Raw genomic sequence first — 27,281 nt, forward strand, 5'->3', positions numbered from 1 at the left:
AAAAATCTTTATTATTATACGCTCTGTGATCGGGTATTAACCTACCAACCTACTTGCATCGATAGCTACAGACATGATTTAAAACACATGACAATACACACACACACACACACACATAATTCACACGACATAAGACATCATTTTTTTTTTCTTTTTTTTATTTGATACCTATATTACACGATTCAGCGCGCACCTCACTCTTACTTGGATTTGGTTCTTGGATTAGAGGTGTCGATAATGTTCACAGTAAATATTATTTGTCTTATTACTTGTGTCGCTTAATTAGAACTGGTTCCTGTTTGTGTATACAAAATATCTAATGACACCGTCTAATTTGACAGGATTCTCGAAACATCACTAATGGAAAACTTTGTTATTCTAATGACTAGGGGAAATCTTCAACTAGTAACAAAGTACTGTTTCATTTACTTTTGCCATCCATCCAACCATCTTTTCTTCATTCATCATTTCTTTTACCGTACGGTTGCCTAGAATAAATTGCTGTTTAGCTATAAGGCCGCCAATCGTACATGCTTCTGCTGTGATTTTGTATTTGTCCTCTATGTTGTGTTTATGTGCAATAAAGTGTTTTGAATTAAAAAGGATTACTTACATGATAACTTATACTATACATAGTCAAATGTTATACTTTTCACAAAATGTCAAAATGATTTCTATGGAATTTGTATAGAATACTTAGCTAAAGTCACCGACATAGCTCGGAGAATTGCAAAGCTGAAGTGGCAGTGGGCAGGACACATAGCGAGGAGAACTGATGGCCGCTGGGGCGGAAGGGTTCTGGAATGGTGACCACGTGTCGGACGACGCTCAGTGGGTAGGCCCGCTACAAGGTGGACCGACGATCTGGTGAAGGTCACGGGAAGCCGCTGGATGCGGGCAGCGCAGGACCGATCGTCGTGGAGATCCTTCGGGGAGGCCTATGCCCAGCAGTGGGCGTCGTACGGCTGATGATGATGACTTAGCTGTGACGTGTTAAATAAACCTGTACAGGTATTCGTACTCATTATTACGTAATTGTTGATGCATCATCTCTAGCTGTGTTTCTCTAGTGTGTGTTTTTTTGCAGAAGTGACTGCCTATCTGATCCAACCCGAAATTTCTTTCAGCACCCTATTACATATTAGGTCACATATCTCCAAATACACATTTCTCGGGTACGTATGATGTTTCCCTTCACCGATGAGCAAATCATAATCATTTAAGATCCAAACTCTTGTTTGAAACTCTAATTCATATTCAATAATCTATCATTTAATAAAAAAATCAATCTACATATCACTATGAGAGTCAAGCGTTATACCAACTATTCAACATTCGCCACCACATAGTTACCTACTACTTAGTGTAATGTTTTAATGTATGTGATGTGATTGTACTTTATAAATAAATGAATAAATAAGTGCCTATTAGACACAAAAAAAACCTAAAAATTTCAATGATTTTCCAATTCCAAATTTAGATAAAATTGAAAGCTCTCCCCGCATGTAAATTTTGGTGATTCATCTCGGCGATCCTCATTAATTACTCTTAAGTGCTTCATAAGGAAGGCAAACAATGCTTAGAATCATTAGCAACGCACTTTGAGTATTTTGATCAAGCCTCTTTATATTCAAGCACTCACTTAATCACGAAATCTACATCTCGGAAAACAACGACCAATACTTAAAGGACGGGCAGGTAAAAACATATTTTGATTCTAACCGTGCTAATGGCAACGTGATAACTGCCTCGGTGGTCCAGTAGTTGATCGTTGTACTCCCGATCTGGAGGTCCCAAGTTTGGATCCCGGTGCGGACAAATCATAAAAATCACTTTGTGATCCCTAGTTTGGCTAGATTATTGCTGATCACCTGATTACTTGCTGGTCTAAGTACGTAGTCGTTAAATGAGTCATGTCAGGGGCCTTTGGTGGCTCAATTAAATAACTCTGACACCAGGGTTGATGAGGTCGGTTATCCACCTTACAACCCACGCCATAGGAGGAGGAGAAGAATGGCAAGGATTTCCGTTTATTCTATTAAATGACGCACAAAGTATCTTCTTTATTTTTACTAACACAGTTGGCTCGACCATTAATAGATGGCGATACGGCTGCTGGTCTAACAGTAAGCTTGGTGAAGCGTTGGCCTGGGTACTCAGTTCATCTTGCAACGGATGTAGTTCCGTGAGCTTACATTGTTCTTGATCCCAGCCGATCCTATAGTTGTTATTTGCTATTCCGAGATAAACATCTCTTTATGGCCCCTAGAGGGCGCCACGTTGAAGTCAGTGAGATGACACACCATCGGATAATCAATACGCTTCTAGTGACACCTTATTTGTTAAATTCTGAAAGTTGGTGTACAACTTAGAAGGGAATAGTCGTACATACACACATACATGTACTATATGTCGTGGCCAGACCTTGACCAGAACATATATATGTGCTCAATCATTTCATGAAATGGTCATATTTCATGAGGTAGAATATCACTCGTTGGCCATATCATGATGCAGTTTGGCCAGATCAATGAACACAATGAACTGAATGCATGATTAGTTCATGATATGGCCAAACGTTGGCAATCATATCGTAAAATTAGTAACATTATCCACCTACTGGTGTCGCTTTGTTTTGATTTGGATCATGGCGGCGGACAATTATTTTGTTGTAAAGCGATTTATAATGTGTAAATTGACGACAAAAGTGAAGTGAAACAACTGTATACAGTGTTTCAACCTGTCCCCCGACTGAAACGAGCCTGCAGTTTTACCGAATAACTGATCATCAATTAATAGATTATAAAGCCCATAAATAATCTAAATAATATGATATCTAAGAAATCAATTTAAATAATAAAATTATATAATAATAATTTTAAAAAATAATATTTTTTTTCGTATTTTTATTATTCGACATATACATAGCGGTCAAACATATAACCCACCTTTTTACTTGGCCCCTGTCGGGTAAAAATTCAAACGTCATCCTATCACTTTACTATGTATCGAAAATTCAAATGTCGCCGAAACACTTACTTACTTAATAAAAAAAAATAAGAATGAAGCTGTTAAGGTTAGGTAAAATATTTATTAAAACAAGTAGGTTCATGTCTAGCGTAAAGAGGAATTTAATCTCATTATTATTATACTCCTCGTAAAGGGTAATTTAATCTCATAAGTAATTATAATACTTCGGTCATCTGTAAATAACATTTTAATTGGCGAATAATGTGATACCTTTCTCTACCCACATATTTTTTTAATAAATTCGTACATTATTCTTTATCACTCGGTCACAGAGGCCGGATTGTATTACAAGGTTTCAGAAGCAAATAAAATAAATAAAAGATAAAAGGTGTATTTATTTTTATCTGCCGTTGTTTTAGACGACTAATGATTACGTCGTGACTTACAAACGAATTAGTCGCTATTGTTCGTGGGATTTGGTATCACGTTTCATCCCTTATTTCTCTTGTGCGAAATCAATTATCAATAAGTAGCATGTTTTCACAACCATTTCGAGTACGAACATGGGTTTATAACCTAATTAGGTATGTGTGCCAATAATAAGGTAGCTACTTTTTTAATTACGTCAATCATTACGTCCGGAACAAATTATAATTAATTCACTTAATTTTTCTGCTTCTAAAAACAGCATCAAATGATGAAGCCGGCGAAACGAAGACAAACTTATACAAGTAATATTAAAAGTAATTTGAATGAAGTTGAAAAGCTCTCGGCATTCGAAACTTCGGGTTTTGGAGCTCATTATTCCACCACAATTAAGTAGTTACTAAATCAGATGTAAAATGTTCTTTTCTCGGAGACGGATAGATATTTGAAGTAATAAATCGCGGGTGGCGTTCCACTTTCAGCTCAATTTGGTTTGCGGAAATATTGTCAGAAAAATTTAAGAAAGTTATTATAACTTTTATTTTGAACTTTTAATTCTACGACAACGTAGACAAGAATGTTTATTTTCATATCAAATACCTACCTTAAAAAAATCCGTTAGGTATTTTATTTATTAATGCATTTAGTTCAGTATTCAAATTTATGCTCAATTTGACTATTAATTAATTTTAGAGTAACAGATCTTACTCCATAGCAACGTTAATTAATATTACATAGAAATTTGAGACATTTCGCGTCTAGAAGTAGAGTTAACTAGGTCGGTGTTTGGCGGCACACCTGCCTGAGACGTCTTAGCGTGGTCGAAATGAATGCGTTGCAAAGTCGGCAAAAGTCAATTACACTTTATTAAAACCGTCTCCATTTATATCAATTTGACGCAAACTGTTACAAATACTGGTAATGTTCCGTCCTTTCATCCGAGCAGGCGGGGCTACGCAAGCGCTACGCTGGGTCGTAACGCCGTAGACAAAGCGCTACGCGAACGGGCAGTACGTAGCCGGCGCGCTCGGAGCCTGCCGCTCGTTCGCTTACCTCTCGCTCGTCGTAGACGCTCACTCGACACTCGACTCCATCGCTCGATTCAACCGATGAATTTTTAATCGAGCCGATACCTAAGCGCCAATGAATGATTGAACTCCGAACTCACCCCACCGGCAGCCATGAAACCACTTTTGTTGACATATCAACAATAGTCTGAAAAGTTGATTCGATTACGATGTCAGGCTGAAAGTATTTTCCAACATGAGCTGTCAAAGATTGGCTCCGTGTTTAACGGCGACAGTTCTGTTGCTGCTAGTATGTGGCGGGTCCGCGGCTGCTTCCGACGGTAAGTTATAACGAATAACATGGGTGTATTTCTTATATTTATTTGTATATTAAGTAAATAAAAAAATAAGTTAAGTTTTTATACTCACTAATGTAAACAACTGACGTAAATGTCAGTTTTTACCAAAATATTTTTAATCTTTCTTACACAATGAAGGCAAAATAACAACCTTACGTATCACAAATCAACTCAACCTTATAACGACAAACAAAAGTTATATAAATCAAATGTCATAATACAGTCAACCGAAGTAGCACACCTATTAGTTTTATACGTACAAAAACTTTGTCACATCGCTGAAAGTTTGTGATGCGAGTTACATGTTTTATGACTTTACAACCCTATACAGATGACCGCTCACTCGTAAATCGTAAACCGCTTACAACTGGCAACACAACTATACACACTCGAGTTCCTTATTACGAAGTAGCAGAGACCACGCTTGAGGGCCGGACTGTAAAGCCGTTCCGCGCGTATGTTGACATGCAACGCTCAATGTAGTCATAAAAGTGTAGTTTTGTCAGCGAAATACTTAGAGAACGGATTTCGAAGAACTCCTTTGCATATAAAATTGGTTCGGTCATAATATAGAACTATAATAATAGGTGCAATGTCCGTTATAGATATAAAAAATAACAATACTTTGATGGTGATAGGATATTTTAAAAAACGCACGTTTCAATACTTCTTTAAAAGGCTTCTTTTAAAAAATATTAGTCACACTTTTGTTTTTTTTTCATTAATAATTAGGCTATAATTATTTTCGTCGTAGAATAAAGCATGGTTTTCGTGTTCTTCAATAATCACTTAATTAATTATTCTGGGAGCTCGGTTTTATAATAATTAAATATCGACAAAAGTAACTATAAACTTAAATGATATATGATAATTAGAGCATCATTGCGGTGAAGATAATAAAATTTATACTTTGTTTTCTCACTAATATTATACTTATAACAAATTAAGTAAACGAATGTAGTGAAACTGAATAAACTGAGGCAACTGTACTTATTTAATTTCAGTTACATACCCAGTGCCTTATAGGCATTATACACGTTATAATTATATTATAATATATACGAGTATTCTGGTAATATCTTCAATATTTTAATAATCTCTTAAGTAAGTACTTAAATATAATATTGTTTTAGATTTAATTTATAATACCTGTCTTATTCTTGATCATTATTATTACTAGCGTATTTGATCCAACTGCTGGGAAAATACCCATTTTTAAATAATAATATTTTTGTCAATTTACGACCTGTTTTGTTTCATGATCAGTCGGCATGTTTCGCGCTATCTATGTAGACGTGACAAACATTGACCAATAGAAGCAGCGCTTGCAGTTTTTGTAGCAAACATCGTATGTCTATTGGTCTAAGCCCACGTTATTTGTCGCTTGTACGTAGATAAGAGTAGACATGTTGAAGGGGCACTTTTATTTTATTATTAACGTAGGAATCGACCCGATGTCTTCAACTAGATACATTCAAATTAGTATTGCTTGGCTCCCTTTCCCGGTGTCGAAAAAAAAATAAGATCATGACTATATCTCAATAAGGGACTATCCAGGCTACATTCCTCAAAAGCAATATAGATGGCGCTGTAAAGATTTTTCTTCGTTTAACCTTATAATTTCATGGACATATGCATTTTTTTCTGCATCTGGTACGCAATAAGCCTATTTTACAAAATCTTATTTTGATTTTATAGAAATCTGTTTTGATGTGAAGATATCATTACCATGCGTTATTTTTAGGAGTCAAAATCGTCGTCGGCTACCAATCAAACAAGTAAAGCAAACTCGAATGTCAGTCATAGGATGGGTGACTGTACACTACGGCTCAGTTTGATTCAAGCGTCATGAGTAGGGGATGCAATCCCGACTCGAGATCACAAATTCGAGATCCCGCGGGATTGGAAATATCAATCCCACGAGATCTCATCTAGGTCATAATAAAATGCAAAGTTAGGGTGGCTGAAAACGATGAAAACTGCTTGTTTGTGATAGTGAGGCTAATCAAAACAATTTTTTTTTAAAGAAAACAAAAACCTTTATTCTTCAATATTACTAACTAAAGAATTATTTTTTCTTTGGAAATCAGCATAATCAAAACAAAAAGTATAATCCGCAATCCCGTCAATCTTGAATGAGATCTCATCTTTATTTTGCTTCGGAATTGATCCCGAAAAATTAGACCAGATGTTGCGAGATCGGTTTGCATTCCCTAGTTGTGAGGTCTACAGCCTGCTATGGCACAAGACACAATGTCAGCAGTCCTTAAGCCAGAGGGAAATAACTCTGATGTCGGTTCTGGATGATTACCTACTACCCCTGTCGTCTCAATCAATTGAGGAGCGTTCGGATCTTCTTCTTCTATCTTGTGGATTATGAGGTGAATTACCAACCCCATCAACCCTGGAGTCAGGGTAATTACTGAGCCGCCATAGGCCCCTGACATGACTCGTGAATGTTCGGATTTAATAAACATTTCATATTTGTTATTGTACTTCATTTCAAAATATACCTACCGTTCCCATTTCGATTAGATACATACATAAATTAGCGCTTATTCCCGTTGGAGTAAGCAGAGACCACGATCCCCACACACTAATTTCGCTTCTTTCACTCTCATCAAAGACTTCATGCTTCGATTAGATTTCTTTATAAAATTATGCTCAAAAAACAAACCATGATACCGCTTAACTCCTATGTCTATTGATATATACGTATTAATTTATTACACGCACATCGTAACAATTGATTTCGTTAATATCTAACTTAATAAAGTTTTCATGAGTATCGATTAATTTGTTCTTCAATTCCGCATAAATTTATCATTTAACCAGAACTCCATAATAACCGAGCGTAGCCTGAAAACAATATACTTACCGACTTGCTTATGTTTAGGTAGTGTAATAAATTCAATAAGTCAGCAATCATTAACATTTCATAGACGTTACCTCGACACAATAGTCAGCGGCGGCGGCGGCGAACAGCCACGGAGGCAATTAAAACATCAACAACGGGAGATTTATTATTTAAAAGCCGTTATTAATACCTACCATAAGCTCGCACTGCGCCAAACAATCGGCATATTTTTCCGCCATGCCTGCTCCGCCGTTGATATAGATAACCCCATTATTCAGAGGATTAGCTTTTTGCTGGATGAGCCGTAGAATATTCAAATGGGAATTATTGGATTTTGTTAAATCTATATGAATATTACACCGAAAGCGAACCGTCTTCCGCCATTGTCGTCTATTCATTGACGCTGAAGAAAACTTAATAATGAATCGCACGGTCAGCTAGTTGGATAGTTGGCGGTAGATTTGTGTTACGTCTTGACCGCGATAGTTTATACGGAACTGTAGGTGAACTTGCGGGAGTTGTTAAGTTACCTAGTGATGATTATTTGCGAGTTGCCGGCGCGGCTGCGCCTCAATTTGTTACTCAACTCGGGCGCGCCTTTGCCTCGCGCCGGCGTCGGCAAGTTGGCCGACAGAGCCAGTTCATTGCGACGCCAATTGCCACATAAACAAGCCTCCCGACCCCAGAATGCGGTCGCGATACCGAAACTTCCTTGTTTACTGTTCTCACTACATATCATAAAACATCTATTTCGCAACAGAACTTGAACACTCATCTCTCCAAGTTATGAAGTGCTACAAAATTTTGCCCTCGTAAAATATTAATTATTGTTGTATTCTATGGGATTACTCGATAGTTCAGAGTCTAGTGGAGAACAGGGATAGGTTGACTTCGAGATTTAGATTGACAGCCGAAACTTCAATTACAAGGGCTATATTTAACACTAAGAAATTCATACCCAGATCGGTTGCCATCTTCAAAATTGGAACCACTTTTCAATAAAGGTGTACTTTTTGTCCTCGTCAATAAATACCAATAAACTTGACGTATGTAATGCGGGAGAAAGGACGACTTTACCCAACTTATTACTCGAACAATAATGCGAAATACCCAAACGAATTGAAGGAGTTTTCCTTAGAAATAGTTATCGTGCTTGTTATGGAAAAGTGCTCTGCTAGTTTTTTGTTGAAAAACGAAATGTTTTTGCATTTTAACGAGAAAAGTTCCCAAGTTTCTGACGTGCTTTTTTATTTAACTAGTTATTTATTTTTATTTTGATGTTCTAAACAGTAACTTGTGTATAAAGTTATTTGAAGCATCTTGGATTTTTGGTTTTTCCTGTGTTTGTTTTTTGTCAGAATTATAAAAAGAATGGAGATTGTACACAGATGGAAGTAGAATAGCGTGCTGTGGTAGTGAAGGCGCGCCGGCTAAGCTGCGGACACACCGACCAAATGTTTGGCAAGCCAATCTTACCTTTTACACTGGTACCCCGCAAAAATAAACTTACATCAACAACCCATTCCAAAACTGTGTATGTGTGTTCGTAGATTATTTTGTAAAATAACATTTTCGTAATATTATATGTGACCTAACCTGTGTTGGGCTGGTTTTCCCTTCGTGGTTGAAAAGCCAGACGAACAATCGCTTCAGTTACAAAAAAACGGACTTTCCAAATCTTCAGGTTAGCTTAGCAGATCCCTTAAAAATGGAATAACTGTAGGAAGAGAGTGACATTTCAAAAAAAGAATATAAGTCAACAACATTAAATAATAAATTATATCTAATGATAGATTGAGCTCTTTCCGGACATTTTCTGTAAGTAAATGTCTAAGTAAGTAAATTAAAAAAAAATGTTTTTATTTATTCATAAAGTTTAATAATACAGACAGATTTACTTAAATTAACATTTATAGATTATAAACAAAAGGATCATACTGTAAAAGAGTTCTCCGAAGCAAATATACAATAAGTCACGTCAATAAAAAAAAATACGTCATTGACACACATAATACCGGGTTATAAGCGGATATGAGACTCCCGATATGGCACTTGCAATAGTGTTGAAATATCGGGAGTCCCATATCCCTGATTAACGCGGTTATAACCCGGTATTATGTGTTTTAATGCAACAGTGTTGAAATATAATAACCGTGTAAACCTCAAACAACGTAAAACATACGTCTCACAGCGTGTCGTGCTGGTCGGCCGTGTTTCCCGGAATTCGCGCCCTCGGTCCCTCTATCTAATGAAGCCAATCTTCTGTGCCCGCTCCACCTTGCTTTCCTTTTGAATTTTCTCGCGTATTTTCCTTGTCATCCATCTCCTTCCACATTTCCGCGCAAGCAGATTACTTTTGATTTCAAATTCCACTTCCATTGATTTAATAAACAAACTGTTTGCCCATTTTCCGACTATGATTGGCTGAGATTGTAGGAGACAAATTACGTAATCTAATTACAGTAAAGTTGGAGTTTCTGGATTTTTTTAGCAAATGGTAAGATTTCGGGTAGGATTTTCTGTATATACTTTTATTTAAAATGGATTTTGCACACATTCATTTTAAAAGTCAATATTCCTGTTATATTTTATTTGGATTTAAAGAGATATAACATTACTTACTTACACCTATTTTATTTATAAGTAAGTTTCCTAACGAAAGATTTGATGTAAATACACTATACATTTACATAAGGTCACCTTATTGCAGAGAAGATAGTGCATCAGTCACGGCGATAATCTAAAATTTTCTAGAACGATGTCGAAGCAAACACGTCTCTCCGAACTTCTCAACTAATTTTTATTAACTTCCGGCAGAGTTCGACGTGTATTTTTAAAGAAATCTCGGCACACATAAAAACTTAAATTTGCCGTTCACGGTCTTTTCGTCTGGGAAAATATTTCGAGGCAAATTCTCTATACAAGTTTACGCTAGTTGCCCGTGAGTCGGCGACGCAACTGCAGGATTTGCGAAAATCTTAGTGGAACCCAAACTTCCTTAAGATCTATTCAAAATTACCCGTCTCTGCTCTGCAATAAATATAACACTCCATAATAAATATTAGGGAATCTCTGCATCCAACTTATGAACCCGAACTAAACCAACATTGTTACTTTTATTACTTGAGAGTAGAGTTTATGAAAAGGGTTTTTACGAGAAAATTATTGTGGTAATGAATTCATAAAATACGCTCCTCGTAAAAGCTTCGCCCACCTTTTGGATAGTGAGAAGAAATGGTAGAAATCCTTATTCAGTCGACACTTTTGTGACAAAGGACGTTTCAGAAAAGTTCCCACCGGCTGTAATTCTTAGAAATAGAATGGTGTTTTATTGTTTAGGATAATTAATTTACTTGAAGTAGAATAATTAATGTAATGTATGAAAGTACATTAAATTATATTTACTTAGTGTCGATATGGAATTTGGCAAACTGCTTCGTATAAATATGACTTACCTACCTAGGAGAGTGCATTTAAGCGACAGGCGATCTATCATAATAATTACCTATGGAGGCAACTGTGGGAAAAACACAAAGAGTCGCAGAGCCCGGCACGGCTCGACACGGGCGGCGAATTGTGCCATATATTTCGTATGTGCGCGCGGTCGGCCATATTTCGCGACGTCTATACCGATCCCGCCGCCCGGTAGCATTTCACGCGACGCTCTCCGGTTTTTCGATGTGCGGTTTCCGCGCCACAATGCTATTTTATTTACAGTCGAACTGTAATGCTCTATAGGGCTCGGTCACGAAGCAAATGCGAGTTAGTGAAACCGCGAGAGCACCGACAGCTCGGCGGGTTAGAGCGCGTACAATACCATCATATGAGCTGGAAACTATCGCCGGCTGGACCCGCGGTTCGCATACGGGTTAAATCCACCCCCACTCGTTTACACTCCACTATTGTGTCCCACATCGATGTTATTCTTTTTCCGTCCTCAATAAAAACAAACTGTACCTGCAACTGACGCGAATTCGCGGTACACGTTCGTAAAGCAAAATCTATTCACAAAGGTTTTCGTCGCGGAATATTATACCTTACGTATTTGCTCTTTGTTCTGAAAACAATGGTGACCCATAAATTTTTTCGATTGAGCAAGTTCTTGACTTTGATCTGAAGTGAAAATTAAAACAATTAGGTAGGTAAATTAAGCATCATTATATTCATAGTAGAGTGAGTTTTACTACTTCCTAATAGGTATTGCTGGAAGGGACGCGGAGTTTACTTGAGAGAGCTCCATCTTGATGTTTACAGTAAATTTGATAGGGTATATGGAAAATATTGTGTAGAACGTGATTGCAGCTCACGTCTATCTGAAGGATAGGGTAGGGGGTCATAGGCGTGTTATGTATATTTATGCATCTGATTGGCGTCGGGGCGCGACACGAGGTGGCACGAGTCGCCACGTCACGCGACCACGCGCCGCGCGACGCCGCCACACGCGTCGCCGTTGTCGCCAACCACGCTCCACTGTCGCGCACCTGATTTATAACGGCAATATAACGGCAAGCTGTCATCCAGATATTTTATAACCTTCATACGGACTCCGACATTTCTTTCGAGACATTTGCTCTTTGATATTGTTTTTACTCCATTTCACTGACTCTACTAGTACTGATATACTCAGTATTGAGTTATATTATCGTATATGTTGACGTGCATCTGTACGAACAAGAAAATTGCAGAATATTTTCGCTGCTTCTCTTAAGACTAATAAGTATAAGTTTACTGAAGGATAATTTTACGCCTATACTTTCTTCTTCTAACTATTAATTTTATGGGGATAATAATTATGAATGTTGGGATGTAGAACTCAAATAAGAGATAAACACATACTACCTCTTACGGACTTATAAGTAAATGTCTTATTACTCGTATAACAGAAGGGCTGGTAACTATAATGTCAGTACACACTATATCATCATCAGAAAACACGAAAGCCAACAATGGCCGCAAATTGTGGCAAATTGACATTCAGGCTCTGCCTACGCTAATAAAGATATCGTACGACAGATTATGTACAACCACTGGCATTTTATGTATAGACTACCATGTCACATTAGCTTTTTCGACAAATTGAACTGAAAGTCTCACCAAATGTAAATATTGTGATACTACTACTGCTCTCAGGTGGGGAAGTGCTCTTCGTAATCAAACAATTCAGCAATTCTCTTGAACAATGTTATATTTTCATAAACAATGTTAACTATCCAACTCTTCATAACAGATTACCGCAACCGAACAAGATTCCCGTCGCCGCCTTTTTAAGAAGGCGGGAAAACGTTCCCGTTCGAAAAAGAAGAAATCAAAATAAAAACAAATGAAATAATATGCCAGTTCCAAATTAAAAATAATAAAGTCGTAACACAGATTCACGACTTTATCCCGTCTGTTATTAAGTTATATAATCTAATAATAATTAAATAATAAAATAAAAATTACGAACCCTAACAATATGTTAATGCGACTGAGTTCTAAAGTGGGTACATGGTATGTACTTAATAGACTAGTACCATGTCACATTAACTTTTTCGACAAATTGAACTGAAAGTCTCACCAAATGTAAATATGTTAATGCGACAGGGTCCCAAAGTGAGTACATGATATTGCTTATGAATATATCGCGTAGGTACGTTTATATCGCCGCAGTAGAACCAGAGTAACGCTTCAGCGGGTATGTTCGACGTCGAGTGAACACCACAGCTATTCTGTGGTGTAATCATGCAGTCGATGCTGGTATTTCACCTCTGTGCCAATTTAACTAACAGTCTCCTTTTAATGTAACAGTTGTGATACATAATTACATAGTTTTGCTGACTAAATAATGTTCTACCATGTTACTTTATCTTCATTCTTACTTTTTACACATTTTTGAGGTCTCTCGTGTTACCTACAATTGGCTACTGAACAATTTTCAGATAAGTATTTAAAAAATGACAGACACTTATTTTATACCTCTTAAAATATTTTATTTTCTCGAAAATAGAAAAAAACCTTATTTTTCTTCAAATGTTTTAAATTTCGCGCTAAAACGGTTGGTTACGTGACATTTCGCTCAGTGACGTCACATTTCAACAAACAAAGAAACTGTCAAACAGTGTAACATGAAACCTGACAGATAGTTTCTGTTTATTTTGTGAAATGTGACGTCACACAAAGCTCAATCATGGCCGCCCGTGTTTTGTAAAAATAAAATACTTAAAATGATCTTAATAAAAAAGTATTGGATTATTATCGTCAAATGTTAAACTACCATATCTGACATATTTCATATTTTATTATTACACTATTCAAGTAGCTAATGCGTTATTTGACCACATTAACCCATTGTCCAAAAATCTTCCCCTTAAACAACAATCACATCTAAGTCCAGGCATAACTTCAAATTGCAATTATCATCACGTGTTCAAGACCGTGTTTCTCCTCAGATTACGTCATATAAGTAAGTACCCACTCGGCCAAAGCACTCACATGTGACCAGAGTACCTCCCCAAATCCAACCCGGATACCTACTACACCCAAAATTATCATACTACGTGTTAATGGTACATTTCGCGCAAGTACAGAGATTTTGGCACTCGTAATGTGGAATAAGGCCAATTTAATTCCATTCGCGAACATTCCTACTTTAACGAACCTGAATGTTTTATAGTAATACCGTTTCTGGTAAATTAATAAGTGCTTGTGTAAGATTGTGCTTACTTAGTTCGCTAAGGAAACCTAAATGGTTTTCAGCGTTCGACACCAAAGGATTAGACTTTTATTAAATTGAATTAACATTCAAATTTTTTAAGTGACGTGAAAGAAAGTAACAATACACACTATTGTACTGTTCAATTTATCTTTTGTTTTGTAATCTTGTATTTTCGGTGTGCGCAATTAAGTTATGTTATGTTATAATTTACTACTAGAGGACACCACAGTAACAATACAATAATATAAAAAAGATGTGTGTAGAATTATTGAAGTTTTAGGCTACTTGTCCGGGGATGAGATAACCTTTAGAACATAATTAGTTTTTTTTTTTTTTTTTTTTTTCAAAATAATTATCAAATCTTTTCAAAGATATTATTTTTATTTAACGCTACGCAAAACGTTTTGTAGAATGTAGAAGGAATAATTCAAATCTCAATAGTGTTAATATGACTAACGATTTAGTCTGAAACTTATTCAAAATACAATCAGAAATCCAATCAAACATACATAATCTGATCCAACAACACACTCGTTACCTATAAATACTGCGATAAAAACAACAAAACTAATTAACTTAAGTGTAATGTAAGCAAATTAACACAAGCCACAAGTTGTAACTCATATTAATTTAAGTTATCGACACATACAAACAAAGTTTAAATTGGTTAACTAACCGAACAGATCGGTCGATATCGTGCGTAGATCGTTGGTACAAAGACCAAATTAAGCGGAATTTGTATTAGTTTGTTCGTTTACAATGGAAGGATCTTAAACTAAAATTGGAGGAAACTGATAATAAACTGTGAGTCGGGAGTGAGGGCTAAATTGGCTTTATCAACATCTTATTAGGGTGAGCCGTTGTCGGCTCATCCAAGACCTAACCACTAATTGCTTTCCATGAGTGTTACACGCTGCCAATTCTCTCTATTACGCCGGATGGGACGCACTCGCTACACTTACTTAGGTAGTTGTAGTTACTGTTATTTTAGAAAACTTTAAAATAAAAGCAATTAATTCAAGTATTTTAGAAAGTCCTTATAAATAGAAAAATAGTAAATAATATTAATATTACTCACGATGTACTTTAGACGTTAAAATCTGAATAGCAATGGCGAACCAAGCCTTTCATAGCAAGGGGTGCATATTCAAGGCTAAGAAAGTCAAAGCAATCAGAAAACGATGCATCAACACTTTCATATGGAGTATATATAGCCCTCTGTGGGTGTGAAACTTCGACACTGACACAGAAAGACAGAGAGAGACTCTAGGCCTTTGAAAAGTGGTGTTGGAGGAGAATGGAAAGAATAAGTTGGACTAAAAGGGTTACTAATGAGGAAGTGCTAGTACGAGTAAGGGAAAAGAGGTAAATATTGAGAGTTATTGAGGACAGAGGAAGCAAGATGATTGGACACTTAATGAGACACGACGAATATGTTAAAAACATCATAGAAGGGAAGCTACAAGGAAGGAGAGGAAGGGGAAGACCAAGAAGAACTTACATTGAACAGATTGAAGAGAAGGCAAACGTCGTGTCTTATAATGAAGTGTATATACACACAAACATACATAAACTCACGCCTATTTCCCACCGGGGTAAGCAGAAACTTAGGCTTGGATCCTGACACAATTACCTTGCTTCCTCCACATTCACCAATCGCTTCATACACGCACGCCAGTTGTTCAGAGTAGGTCGTACTGAACCTTTTCAAAGGACAAATAAATAGATTTAAGAAATTAGTGGAAGCGTAAAACATTGGTTTGATCAACATCTTTGTGTGTGAGTTGTTGTCAGCTTAACATACACCTAACACAATTACCTGCGACGACACGCGCTACATAGTTACAAGGGTGTCTCTGGGTACTATTATTTTAACGCGCTAATACTTTAGGAAGCTTAGTATTTCAACACGTTTCTCATATAATAATATTATATATTGTTATACTCTTACTCTCATAAGTTCTGACACAATATTGTAAAATATAAAATAAGTACAATGGTCGGTATAGGTAAGTAGGTAGGGTAGGTTTCAATTTCATTTTCATTTATTATATTTTTTCTCGCCTTATGGTTGTCTGGAAGAAAACGCTTTTAGCGACAAAGCTGCCATTTGCCATGTACCTAGTTTAGAGTCTTTTGTAATTATTTCTTTTTATTTTGCTGCAATAAAGTATATTTGTACCCATAGGGGCCTAAAAGCATTTTGTTCTAGTTCTCATTGAGTTAAATAATTCAAAAATCGATATGTGTATATTAACGATCTTTATTCATTAATACTACTCCAAATCCTTCCTCTACATCCACCTCGACTGTATCGGCCAAGTTTGTAGAAAAACACGAGTTGCATACTTACATTATAATTATACAACATAACATACAACATAAACAGCCTACATACGTCCCACTGCTGGGCACAGGCCTCCCCTCAATCAACCGGAGGGGGTATGGAGCATACTCCATCACGCTGCTCACAATGCGGGTTGGTGGAGGTGTTTTTACGGCTAATAGCCGGGACCATCGGCTTAACGTGCCCTCCGAAGCACGGAATCATCTTACTTTTTCGGACAATCAAGTTATTCAAGCCTGAAAAGTCCTTACCAAACAAAGGACAGTCTCACAAAGTGACCTCCAGATCGTGAGCCTAACGCTCTAACCACTACAGCACGGAGGCGTGTTACATTATAATATATCTTACCATATATATTATTATATATGTATACAGGGCAACCTCATGGTACGCCGTAACAAAACTGGCGGTGGTCCCTGTCCCCATGTGATCCTTTTGTTTCATATACATAAGATATGCCTATTTTCTAATCGGTTAACCAGAGACCTCGGAATTTCACTTACTACGACCCTGACAGACCATGCACGATTGCATAAATCTTTTGTTACAAGCTTGAAAAAAAATATTGTCCCTAAGTGACGGAAAATTCCACTTGATATTAACTCAGAATCATGAACAGAATCATTCCCCTCAGTATTCGGTACGATGTCACTAACACCCTGTATGAACAAAACATAACAAACGCTCACGACTATATTCCCAATTGGGCTAGTCAGAGGTACCTAAATCGCAAGATGAACTAATAACTTACTCACATAGTAAACTCATCTACAATCAACTAAAATATTGGGTGAAATGACCACTAATAATCTGAGAAGCTGGCAACTCATCCACCAGGTGAGTTTACAGTGGGTGAGTTACCACCTAAGCCACAGAAATATAATGAATCCAGTTTTTTCTTAAGTTACTTAGGTCACAGCCATCAGACGGACAGATGGTGTTGCTATAGTAACAATCAATCAAAAATACTTTATTGCACAGCGACATATTCAAAGGACATAAACATACGAATAAAAACATAAGCACAATAGGCGGCCTTATTGCTAAACAGCAACACATTAACACAACACAACACACACACAGACACACATGTAACATTAGGTATACATCCCTGGACAGTTGCGTATTGAGCACTTACTTTTTACCTACCATATAAAAGTGAATAGAGGTGATTACTAAGAGGAAAACCGAAAGCTTTTTTTGCGTACCATCATTTGACAGCCTGTGTATAAAAGCATAGTAGATTACATAAACTTGTATAAACTCTCTAGAAAAGATAAAATATGTCTTCATTCAGACAGTAAACGCCAGACGTTGCCGCTCATATCGCTCTGCGGAGCTAATGTGATATTTCGAACATTAAATTTAACATCTCCAGCACACGTAAGATGTCTATAGACAAGCTCCTCGAGTAAACAAGACAAACATTTTTACATTAATCTTACACACTCTTCTACTTCTTATTTTTTTACATGTAGATACATAATGAATATACATAATACCGGGTTCTTACCGCATTAAAATCAGATATATGGGACTGCCGAGACACACTCAATATTTGTATCACTTGTGTGTGTTAAATTATCTGGAGTCTCTTATACCTGATTTTAACGCAGTAAGAACCCGATATTATCGTGTTTTAATTATGATAATAACCGCGTAAACATGGTCATTCAGGTAGCACAAGTTTATATCTAACACATAAAATATTATATCCGTTCCAATTATATTGTCAAGAGTCCATTAGTTTCGAATGGAGTTATTTTCCAAAGTTACTGGGTGAATATTGTTTGTCTCAAATATACCTTATGGTGGCAAACGATAGTAACCACGATAGACGCCTCTATCTAAGACCTAGAAGAAACATAAAACTGTATTCAAATAATTTTACAAAGAACCGATTGTTTCTATTTCAACTATTAATAAATTTGCCCAGCACTGTAAAAGAACTGTGTTTTGTATAAGATAATACAAAATATTCAGTATATCGGATTATTTATTACCATTTCCATCGTGATCCGAGAAGACTATGGGGTAAAAATAACAAAACAATATTACCTTACCTTTCACTATTGTTATTGTTACTGGATCCTCTGGCTCTAGTCCCTTCATTATTCGCAGCCATTTACAAACGTCGATAGCGATACCAATGTAATTGTCGGCTAGATAGGCAGATAGGCACAAAACGTTCGCCGTACGGCGGTCGTGCGGCGAGGCACTACGTTCAAGTGAATCTTGTTGCATTTTGCATAAAATCGATAGTCACGAATGCCGCTGAAACTCAAACCGTTCGAATTTGGAACTTCATTTTTAGCCGTCGATGCTATTCCCTTATTGGAAACGGGTAATACATTTCTCGGAACGCTTTTAAAATTACATTATTCGAAAAAGTTTAGGTAACGTTGTAGCAAAGGTATTACGACTAGCCTGTAGTGATCAAACTACATAGTCTAACTTTTTTAAATAAATCTTAAATCTTAAAAAATAATTCAATTACCGAATACGTATTTAAAGATACACTAGTTATGAGATTCTTTTTGATATATTAACCGCAACATACCCTCTAGGTTTAACATAATTAATGTGGCTGAATGTGCATGCATGTTTTAATGTTATAGTCCGGTTTATGATACAATTACTTCTTTTCACTACTGTAACTAGTCATGGGTGCCAAATAAATAAACAAATAGATTCCGCTCTCATCTGTACAAAATAACTTTTGCCCTTAATTGTTGGTAAAGGAAAATAATGACAAAGAAAATTAACAAAGAACGTTCCAGTCAAAGAGCACGCTGATGCAGTCATAGAGAGTACAATTAACTTTCTAACAATTCTCACGTGTCTTGTAATTACTATTCCAGAACACTAACGTCGGTACGTGTATTCTGCGCTTTTCAATTATCGCAAAGTCAATTTAGGGTGAAAGAGGTAAGTAAAGCGAGTGACCGGGGAGCGTGGAGGAAATCTAATTTGCCCACTGCCCATGCGGAGTTTTGTCACAACGGACTGGCGCAATTAGGTAAATACGCGGGTTGAGTGCCAAGGACGCCACTGCTGGCGGACTCAGGTGATCCAGGGCCCAGGGGCGTTTTGGGCCCCTGCTTAACCAATATTATTCCCAAATTTGTATACAAATAAATCATTGATGGCCGTTTTGACGTTAGTCCCGCTGATTAAGTTTCGTATTCGGCCTCTGTAGTCCAGTGGTTGAGCGTTGGGCTCACGATACGGAGGTCACGGGTTCGAATCCCAGTGGGGACATATCACAGAAATCACTTTGTGATCCCTAGTTTGGTTAGGACATTACAGGCTGATCACCTAATTATCCGCAAGTAAGACGATCCGTGTTTCGGAAGGCACGTTAAGCCATTGGTCCCGGTTATTACTTACTGATGTAAGTACGTAGTCGTTACATGAGTCATGTCAGGGGCATTTGGCGGCTCAATAGTAACCCTGACACCAGGGTTGATGAGATTGATAATCCACCTCACAATCCGCACGATAGAAGTTTCGTATTAATTCATAACTACTTTAAAAAAGCAAATAGTTTATTTCATTATGTTTATCGATTTTTTATGTCAAAACTGCCATCGTAAGGTGCCGCTAATGTTGTAAGAGCGGAAGACTAATAGAGATGAGAGAGTGAGGTTCCCCTTAGCGCTCCCTATTTTTCCGGCAAAGCTACAGATTACGCATGCGCGGGAAGAAATGGATAAAGGTCCCTAATCTGGGGCCACAGAGAACCATCCCGCTTCATCCTTGGTTAGATACGCCACACTGCCCTCTCGTCCCACAACTCGCTTCGGCTCTCACGTGCTACACAACGCTCAAAACGACGTAAACACTTACCCCTGATGAACACCTCTAATCATATTTCAAGTGGCCGCATAACCTTGTTGTCTCATCAACGCCCTAACACCGACATTATTAACTCGCTACTCTAGTATTAGCGTTAATTAAAGCGATAGAACCCTTTGCATTAAAGGGATTACTAGTTGAAACCTGGTACGGCTTTGATGTACATATTGACAAGCTATACGTAAATATTCAATTAAGTACTAATATTTGGTTTCGATTCCTGTTTGGGTTTCTACTAGTTCCTCTATTTACTTGTTATTAACGTGGTAGTCGATATACCTATATTATTATCGTTTGGCAAATATGTAGGAAAGTGAGAATAGTATGGAAGGATAACGAATGGGAATTTGATTGTTTATGGTATGAAAGGAGGATGGTTAATGAAAGGGACGTAAGGCAGTTTTTTTTTAAGTAAGAGAGGTGAGTCGATGGTGCAATGGTTGGGGTAAAATATAAGGAGTGTATAAAATAAAAGGATTACTCCTTTATATATTATATGATTCAATGTCTTTACAGACATTTAAAATATATCCCGTGTTATTTCTATATCCCACAAATATATAGTTAGGTATATAAAATTTAGCTATCTGTGTTATAATTGAATGTTCCTTGATAGACCATTTAAAAATATGGATTGGTAACATATTCACTTATGACTAAAAAGCCCTCCGGACTCGTGGTCACACCAGGTTGTCACACCAGTATGACAAACAGGATTTTTTTTCTTGTTTGTCACACCGCTAACAATACAACACCTTTTTCCTGACTTGTCATTATAAGTAGTGCTGTGTTTATCGGCGTATAAATTAAAATTGATTTTATTTACGAAATTATACTTTATTTAACAGAAACTTATCGCTATCGACCCACTAGGGTCGATTAATTCTTTCAAACATTTTTCCTCTCAGACGACGCCTTGAGCCGAGTATCGCGCCCAGTTGGGCACCTTCAGGCCTGTTGTCTTAAATGTTGTACCGGGTTAGAGCCTTCAGCGCTCCTCATTTGTCCGGCCAAGTAGTTAATGCGATAATATGACTTATTATCAAATAAAAAAAATCTGGTAATTATGGAAAAATCCATTAGGTCGCCAGTGATAGAAGATAGGAATAAACAAAAAGAATGCGCTATTAAACATAATTAATCTCTTTGCACAAATATAATGCCTTATGGCAAATATCGATATATTTTTTATCATAGGGATATCCTCCGCACTAACAATGGTGTGATAAAAGTTGTTGTATTGTTAGCGGTGTGACAAATAAGAATAAAATTCCTGTCTGTCATACTGGTGTGACAACCTGGTGTGACCACGAGTCCGGAGGGGGATTATGGACATCTGTTAATTTTAAAATGAATGACTAACCCGGACTAATAAAACAGGTATCTCGGTGGTATGCAAACCGTTTGACCGGGTTATTGGCCTTTTGATGATGAGGTGCTCGGTGGCGCAGCGGTAAAAGCGCTCGGTCTGCGATTGTCGAAGTTAAGCAACTTTCGCAATGGCCGGTCATAGGATGGGTGACCACAAAAAAAAAAGTTTTTAACCATCAATCCCCACTGGGCCCGCGTGATGCTTTAAGGCCCGATCTCTCTATCCATCCATAGGGAAGGCCCGTGCCCCAGCAGTGGGGACGTTAATGGGCTGATGATGATTGGCCTTTTATTGGTTTTATAAATTTCTGCCTAAAATTGAGGTGTGTTCCATAAGTCTTATGCCTGTCGATTACCCGTCCCTTTCCTTTTTGACGGATAAGAAGATGACAGGTATTACTTAAAATAAACTTAGATGGTGTGTACCGGAATCAGCACCTCATAATCCGTCCCTTTCCTTTACGGCGAATAAGAAAATTACGGCTATAACTTAAAATAAAATTAGGAGGTTTCTGCAGGAATCGGGGCCATTCTCTACTTTATTTAATTTATGACTCCGATACAAGGTATAAAGACGACTGTGAGATAGCCATCATTTGAATTAATTAAGAAATATTAAGAATTGTCGGGAACCAAAACGTACGAGTAGATAAGAAAACCAGTATGATAAGCATAATAACAGTGGTTGGACTAGACAAAAACTATAATAAATAGTTTCCCGCCCGAGGCATTAAGCGCTAACATTAAGCTTTCCCAAGGGAGTACTACGTCTTGGATTAAATATCTGGCTGAGGAAGGCATCACGTTATAATTATACCAAGTAACGCCACATTACACAGAAACCTTCGATAATAATTATCAGGGATGTTATGTATATGAAATTTCGGATACGGATTGGATACGGATATAAGAACGATTATTATACCGGATACGGATAATACATTATTTCGGATTATCCGTTAGTTTCGGATAATTTCGGTTACGGATATTATTTTTTTAAGTAATTTCAAAAGTAAAATACAAATAGGTAATAAAGTGGTTTTATTTATAACGACAAGTTACAATGCGCGCGGATTGTGTATCGGCACTGGCAGCGGCCAGCCGATTAAAATAACGTGTCTCAATTAGACTCCGCCCCTATCTGATATTATCCGAAACTTTTATTTCGGATTCGGTTACAGTTACGGATGTTTTTTTATATCGGATATCCGATAGTTTCGGTTACGGTTACGGAGCTCCCTAACAACCCTAATAATTATGTTGAACGTTCTTTCGTTTGTTGTAAAACATACATACGTAACATTATATTATCAAATAGGTACACAAAAATTGCACGTTTTTTCTTCTACGATTGTTGGCAATTTCAAAAAAGGAACGTAACGTCACTTTTTAAGAGAAAAACGTTTTGGCGGGTGTTCCGTCTGCGACTACGAGAAAAGAAAAACAAGTGAAGACGATTATTGTCGAGAGAAGCGAAAACTGAAAGACTATTTGTTGTATTCTTTTGTATTAATATTTCTTATTATAATTTGTAGTAATAATATTTGGTTTCCGTAATAAGAGTGATATTTGAGCTACTTAACATTTACTGATTAAAACTGGGTATGTTACTAATATTTACGTTTTATTGTAGAGTTTGATAACACGATCGACTGCAAGAATCGTGTAATTGGATCGTGTACTAGGTTCAAGATAAATTATGAAATACCTACTGATTACTAAATAAAGACAGATCTAAAACTAACGAAAAACATTTCCTTTTTTCTACTAAACTTATTTATGAATTTTAATTAAGAAAAACGTAATAACATTTTGACATTTTGTCACGTTTTTTTATTGACGTAAAAGTGTGCTTTTTCATACAAATTCCATAGTAATTTCATGTTTTGACGTTTAGTAAAAAGTAACTGATTTGACTAGTTGGAAGCTAGGATATGTTTGTGCCTATTAAATAACATAATATAACGTGGTCATGTCGAAGTCACCACATTATTTACCACCTTTCTACACACCAGGCAGAGCACAACAACATTTATGTGCGACAATATATATGTATCAATGTAAAGATTTGTCTATTTATTCTAAAGTAAATGTAATTTTGTCCATATAAACGGCAATTCGAAATAAAAGATCATTTTTTTAATACCTAAGTTACGGTGCAAAGCTAGGTATGACCATTGAAACTCGCTATAGTCCGCAATTACGCAATAAAACTTACCGAAAAAAAAACAGACAAGATCCAATTTCTTCATATAATCTCAAATCAAATCAATTCAAATATACTTTATTGCACACAACATACAAAACAAATTAACACAGATGATGGTAGATACAGTACAATCTGGCGGCCTTATTGCTAAACAGCAATTTCTTCCAGGCAACCAGTGGATAGGAAACATTATTACAATTTGGTGCGGGACAGTGCAACATCTTGTATAAAATAATAAATTCTATAAATAAAAAACAAATAAAAGTAAAATAAATAAATAAAAATAAAACAGAAATATATAAATATAAATACATACATACATATACCCATTTATATCTTTTTTAAGTACATTTTATTTTCATGCCTAATCTAGTAACTAAGCGGGTACCATGGTGCTATTTTGTTTTATATTTTGTATCTCTCTTTCATATAAAAAGGGTTCGTAGTATGCCTAATTGTGTAGGATACAGCCACCATCACGTTTTTAAAAAGTCGAGAGAAAACGCTATCATGCGCCACGTATGCAGGACCAGCAGCAAAAAAATACAAAAAATGTTTATATGAATTTAAAATATTTTTGACGATATGTTTCGCTAATACCAAAAATATTTTCTGCACTTTTATTTATCTTGAAATACTTGAGTATCTTTCTATTTAAATACGAAGGTACTTTTAATTCTGTTGATTGTATATTTTTTTATTTTTCTTATCTTATCTGCCTAAGCCTATTCGATCCTTCTGCTGTTTATTTTTATTTATTTATTGTTGAAAACACGATGCCTACACAATATAACATTTAAATCTCATTGCTAAACCATGTAGCTAAGTATTAAAGCAATATTCCGTTATTAGTACAAGTTGTAATTCAAGTTATCTTAATATACACGACAAATCTTGAAGCAACTTTGTTATTTTCTTTTCTACTTCTTAAAGTAAGTATATAAGTTCTAGCGGGCGGGAGGTCGGTTGTTAATAGGAGAAGTAAGGAGTTGAGTACCTTGGGATGATGTTAAGAAAGAAACACCATACTCCGTTGATGTACCTAACTATTTACTGTTTATTTGAATAGTGGAGTCAATGAAGGGTTTCATTTCTAACTTGGCAAGGACAAATTTATAGCATAATAGAGGTACTTACGACGAAAAAGTGAATACCGCATGAAGTATGAATTTAAAATTTTACTATAATCTTCTTCTTGTCGTTTCGATGGCATTCAGATTTTTTCAGCCCAGTATTTTGCCACCCGGGCAGCATTTTCAGTGGCATTCATCAGCTCCTCTCGCGTACAGGTATCAGGGCACGCGGGGCAAGATGTCAGGTGAGCCGTAGTCTGTGGCGTAACACCACACACGCAGCTCAGGTCCGATCCGTTGAGAAAACCCCACCTGGGCAGGTTATCTTTACTTCGGCCAACCTGTGTGCGGAGTCTATTTAATCATTTCCAGGTCAGCCTAGTCAGCTCATAACCTGGTGGAAGGTTCTCCGAGAGGGGGACAAATGGAGTAGGTAGCGTCGCTGTCCTGCGCCAAAGACTGCATCTAGCTACTATTTACTATGATTTGAATTAGAGATTCACTCCAAAATGCAATCACCCAGAACGTAAATTTTGTCAATATAGGATGCCAATCAATAAGGTTCACACCATTACAATACCCCGGGAGCCCCGTACAAAAAATATTAAAAGAAAAGGTAAATAAATCTTTCAACTTTAGCGAGCTATCCCATACATACGAACAGATATATCATGACGCCTAATAAACCAGACTGAGAAACTCCTATCCTCAGGATTAACGGGGTTACGTTGAACCTTATGTAGGTTTAAAAGAAATACGTTGCTCCCATCTATCTTTCGTGGGATATTAGAAACAACATTTTCCGATTGTTTATATGTGCTGCATAAGCTCTTCTTTCATTACACGACGTCGCGTACGGCCCGCCGCGCTACAAGATTGATGGGCGCGATGGATTTGTTCTATTCCCGTTCCGACTCATCAATCATTCACGGATATTTTTCCGTGTCTCAGGTTGTTTAGCTAAATAGATTGTTGCCGAAGCATCGCTCATATCGACATGTGTATCACATTAGCATTGACGGTTCCTCACCCACGACGCACGCTCTGTTTTTTACATTTCTACATTTGCCGCTGTCAAAACGTTTTCCCTGTACGTTGTTAAGAAGTAAAGTAATGTGAATGAAAAATATACGCGCGATGAATTGTTTTGCGGTGAATGATATTTGTTTCTTCGCAAATGTATCTTTAAAGCTTTGCACCTATTATCGTTGCCGAAGATAAGAATATTATTTTTTTGTAGGCAATCCTGTCGCCTTTGGGTTTGGTTTCATACAAGACCATTAACCCGGCCCCAGGGGGGACAGAGTCATCTTCTCTGTTCGGCGCGTACTTGCCGCGGGGATGGGCGCCCCTTACTTCAGTAGGCCGGAGTGAGATGTTGGCTAAGTTCGAATAGCGACCCAGACATCGTATCCACCAAGTATATCTTTTGTTTTTTTAAAATGTTGATTTTAATAAATAAAAATATCATCACTAATTTAAGAGCCACGCTCTTGTCGGTGTAGCATTCCCCATGCTACTTTTTAGGGACAAATAGAGCAGTGGTTTACCTCTTGCCTTCCGCAAAAAAAATACAAAAAATAATTAGATATTATTTTTTCGGAGCGCAAGATAACACAAAGTCGATTTTTATTTACATTTTGCTGTCTGTCTGTCGATATATGTCAGTAAAATTGCCTAATTTAAATACTTAACTAAAAGAAATAATCACTACGAAACAAAATGTTTATTATACCTACGAGTAACGAAAACTTTTTATGAATAAAGTTTTGAGAATAAGTAGTTGTATAAAATAAATAAGTGTTGTTTGATAAACTTCTATAGTGTTATCAATATTTAAACATAGAATACGTTCAGTTGCGTGTCTTCTCGGAGGTACTTAAAAGTCGACAGGAGATTTGTGTCCTTCCTAACATGACAGACAATTGTTAAGGGCGATAGGTTGATCCTTCGTCACCTTATGGTTAATCAAATCCGTCTTAGGACTTCTATCAACTTCTACTTACCCCATTAGGGGTCGTGTTATAAATATTTAATTGTATGTACCTATATTGAGGAGCTCGATGGCGCAGCGGTAAACGCGCTCGGTCTGCGATTGTTGAAGTTAAGC

General features: G+C 36.8%; 1 protein-coding gene across 1 annotated transcript in view; it reads left to right on the plus strand.

The window, feature by feature from the left end:
- Positions 1-4,602: 4,602 nt before the first annotated feature.
- LOC126370089 (lachesin-like) overlaps positions 4,603-27,281 on the plus strand; it is a 54,862-nt gene continuing 32,183 nt past the window's right edge. The window contains exon 1 of the mRNA XM_050014809.1: positions 4,603-4,744. Coding sequence (XP_049870766.1) covers positions 4,660-4,744 — 85 coding nt within the window. The 5' untranslated portion in view covers positions 4,603-4,659. The remainder of the gene's footprint in view (positions 4,745-27,281) is intronic.

The sequence above is a fragment of the Pectinophora gossypiella genome, chromosome 10 (assembly GCF_024362695.1).
Source record: "Pectinophora gossypiella chromosome 10, ilPecGoss1.1, whole genome shotgun sequence".
NCBI classification, from domain to species: Eukaryota; Metazoa; Arthropoda; class Insecta; order Lepidoptera; family Gelechiidae; genus Pectinophora; species Pectinophora gossypiella.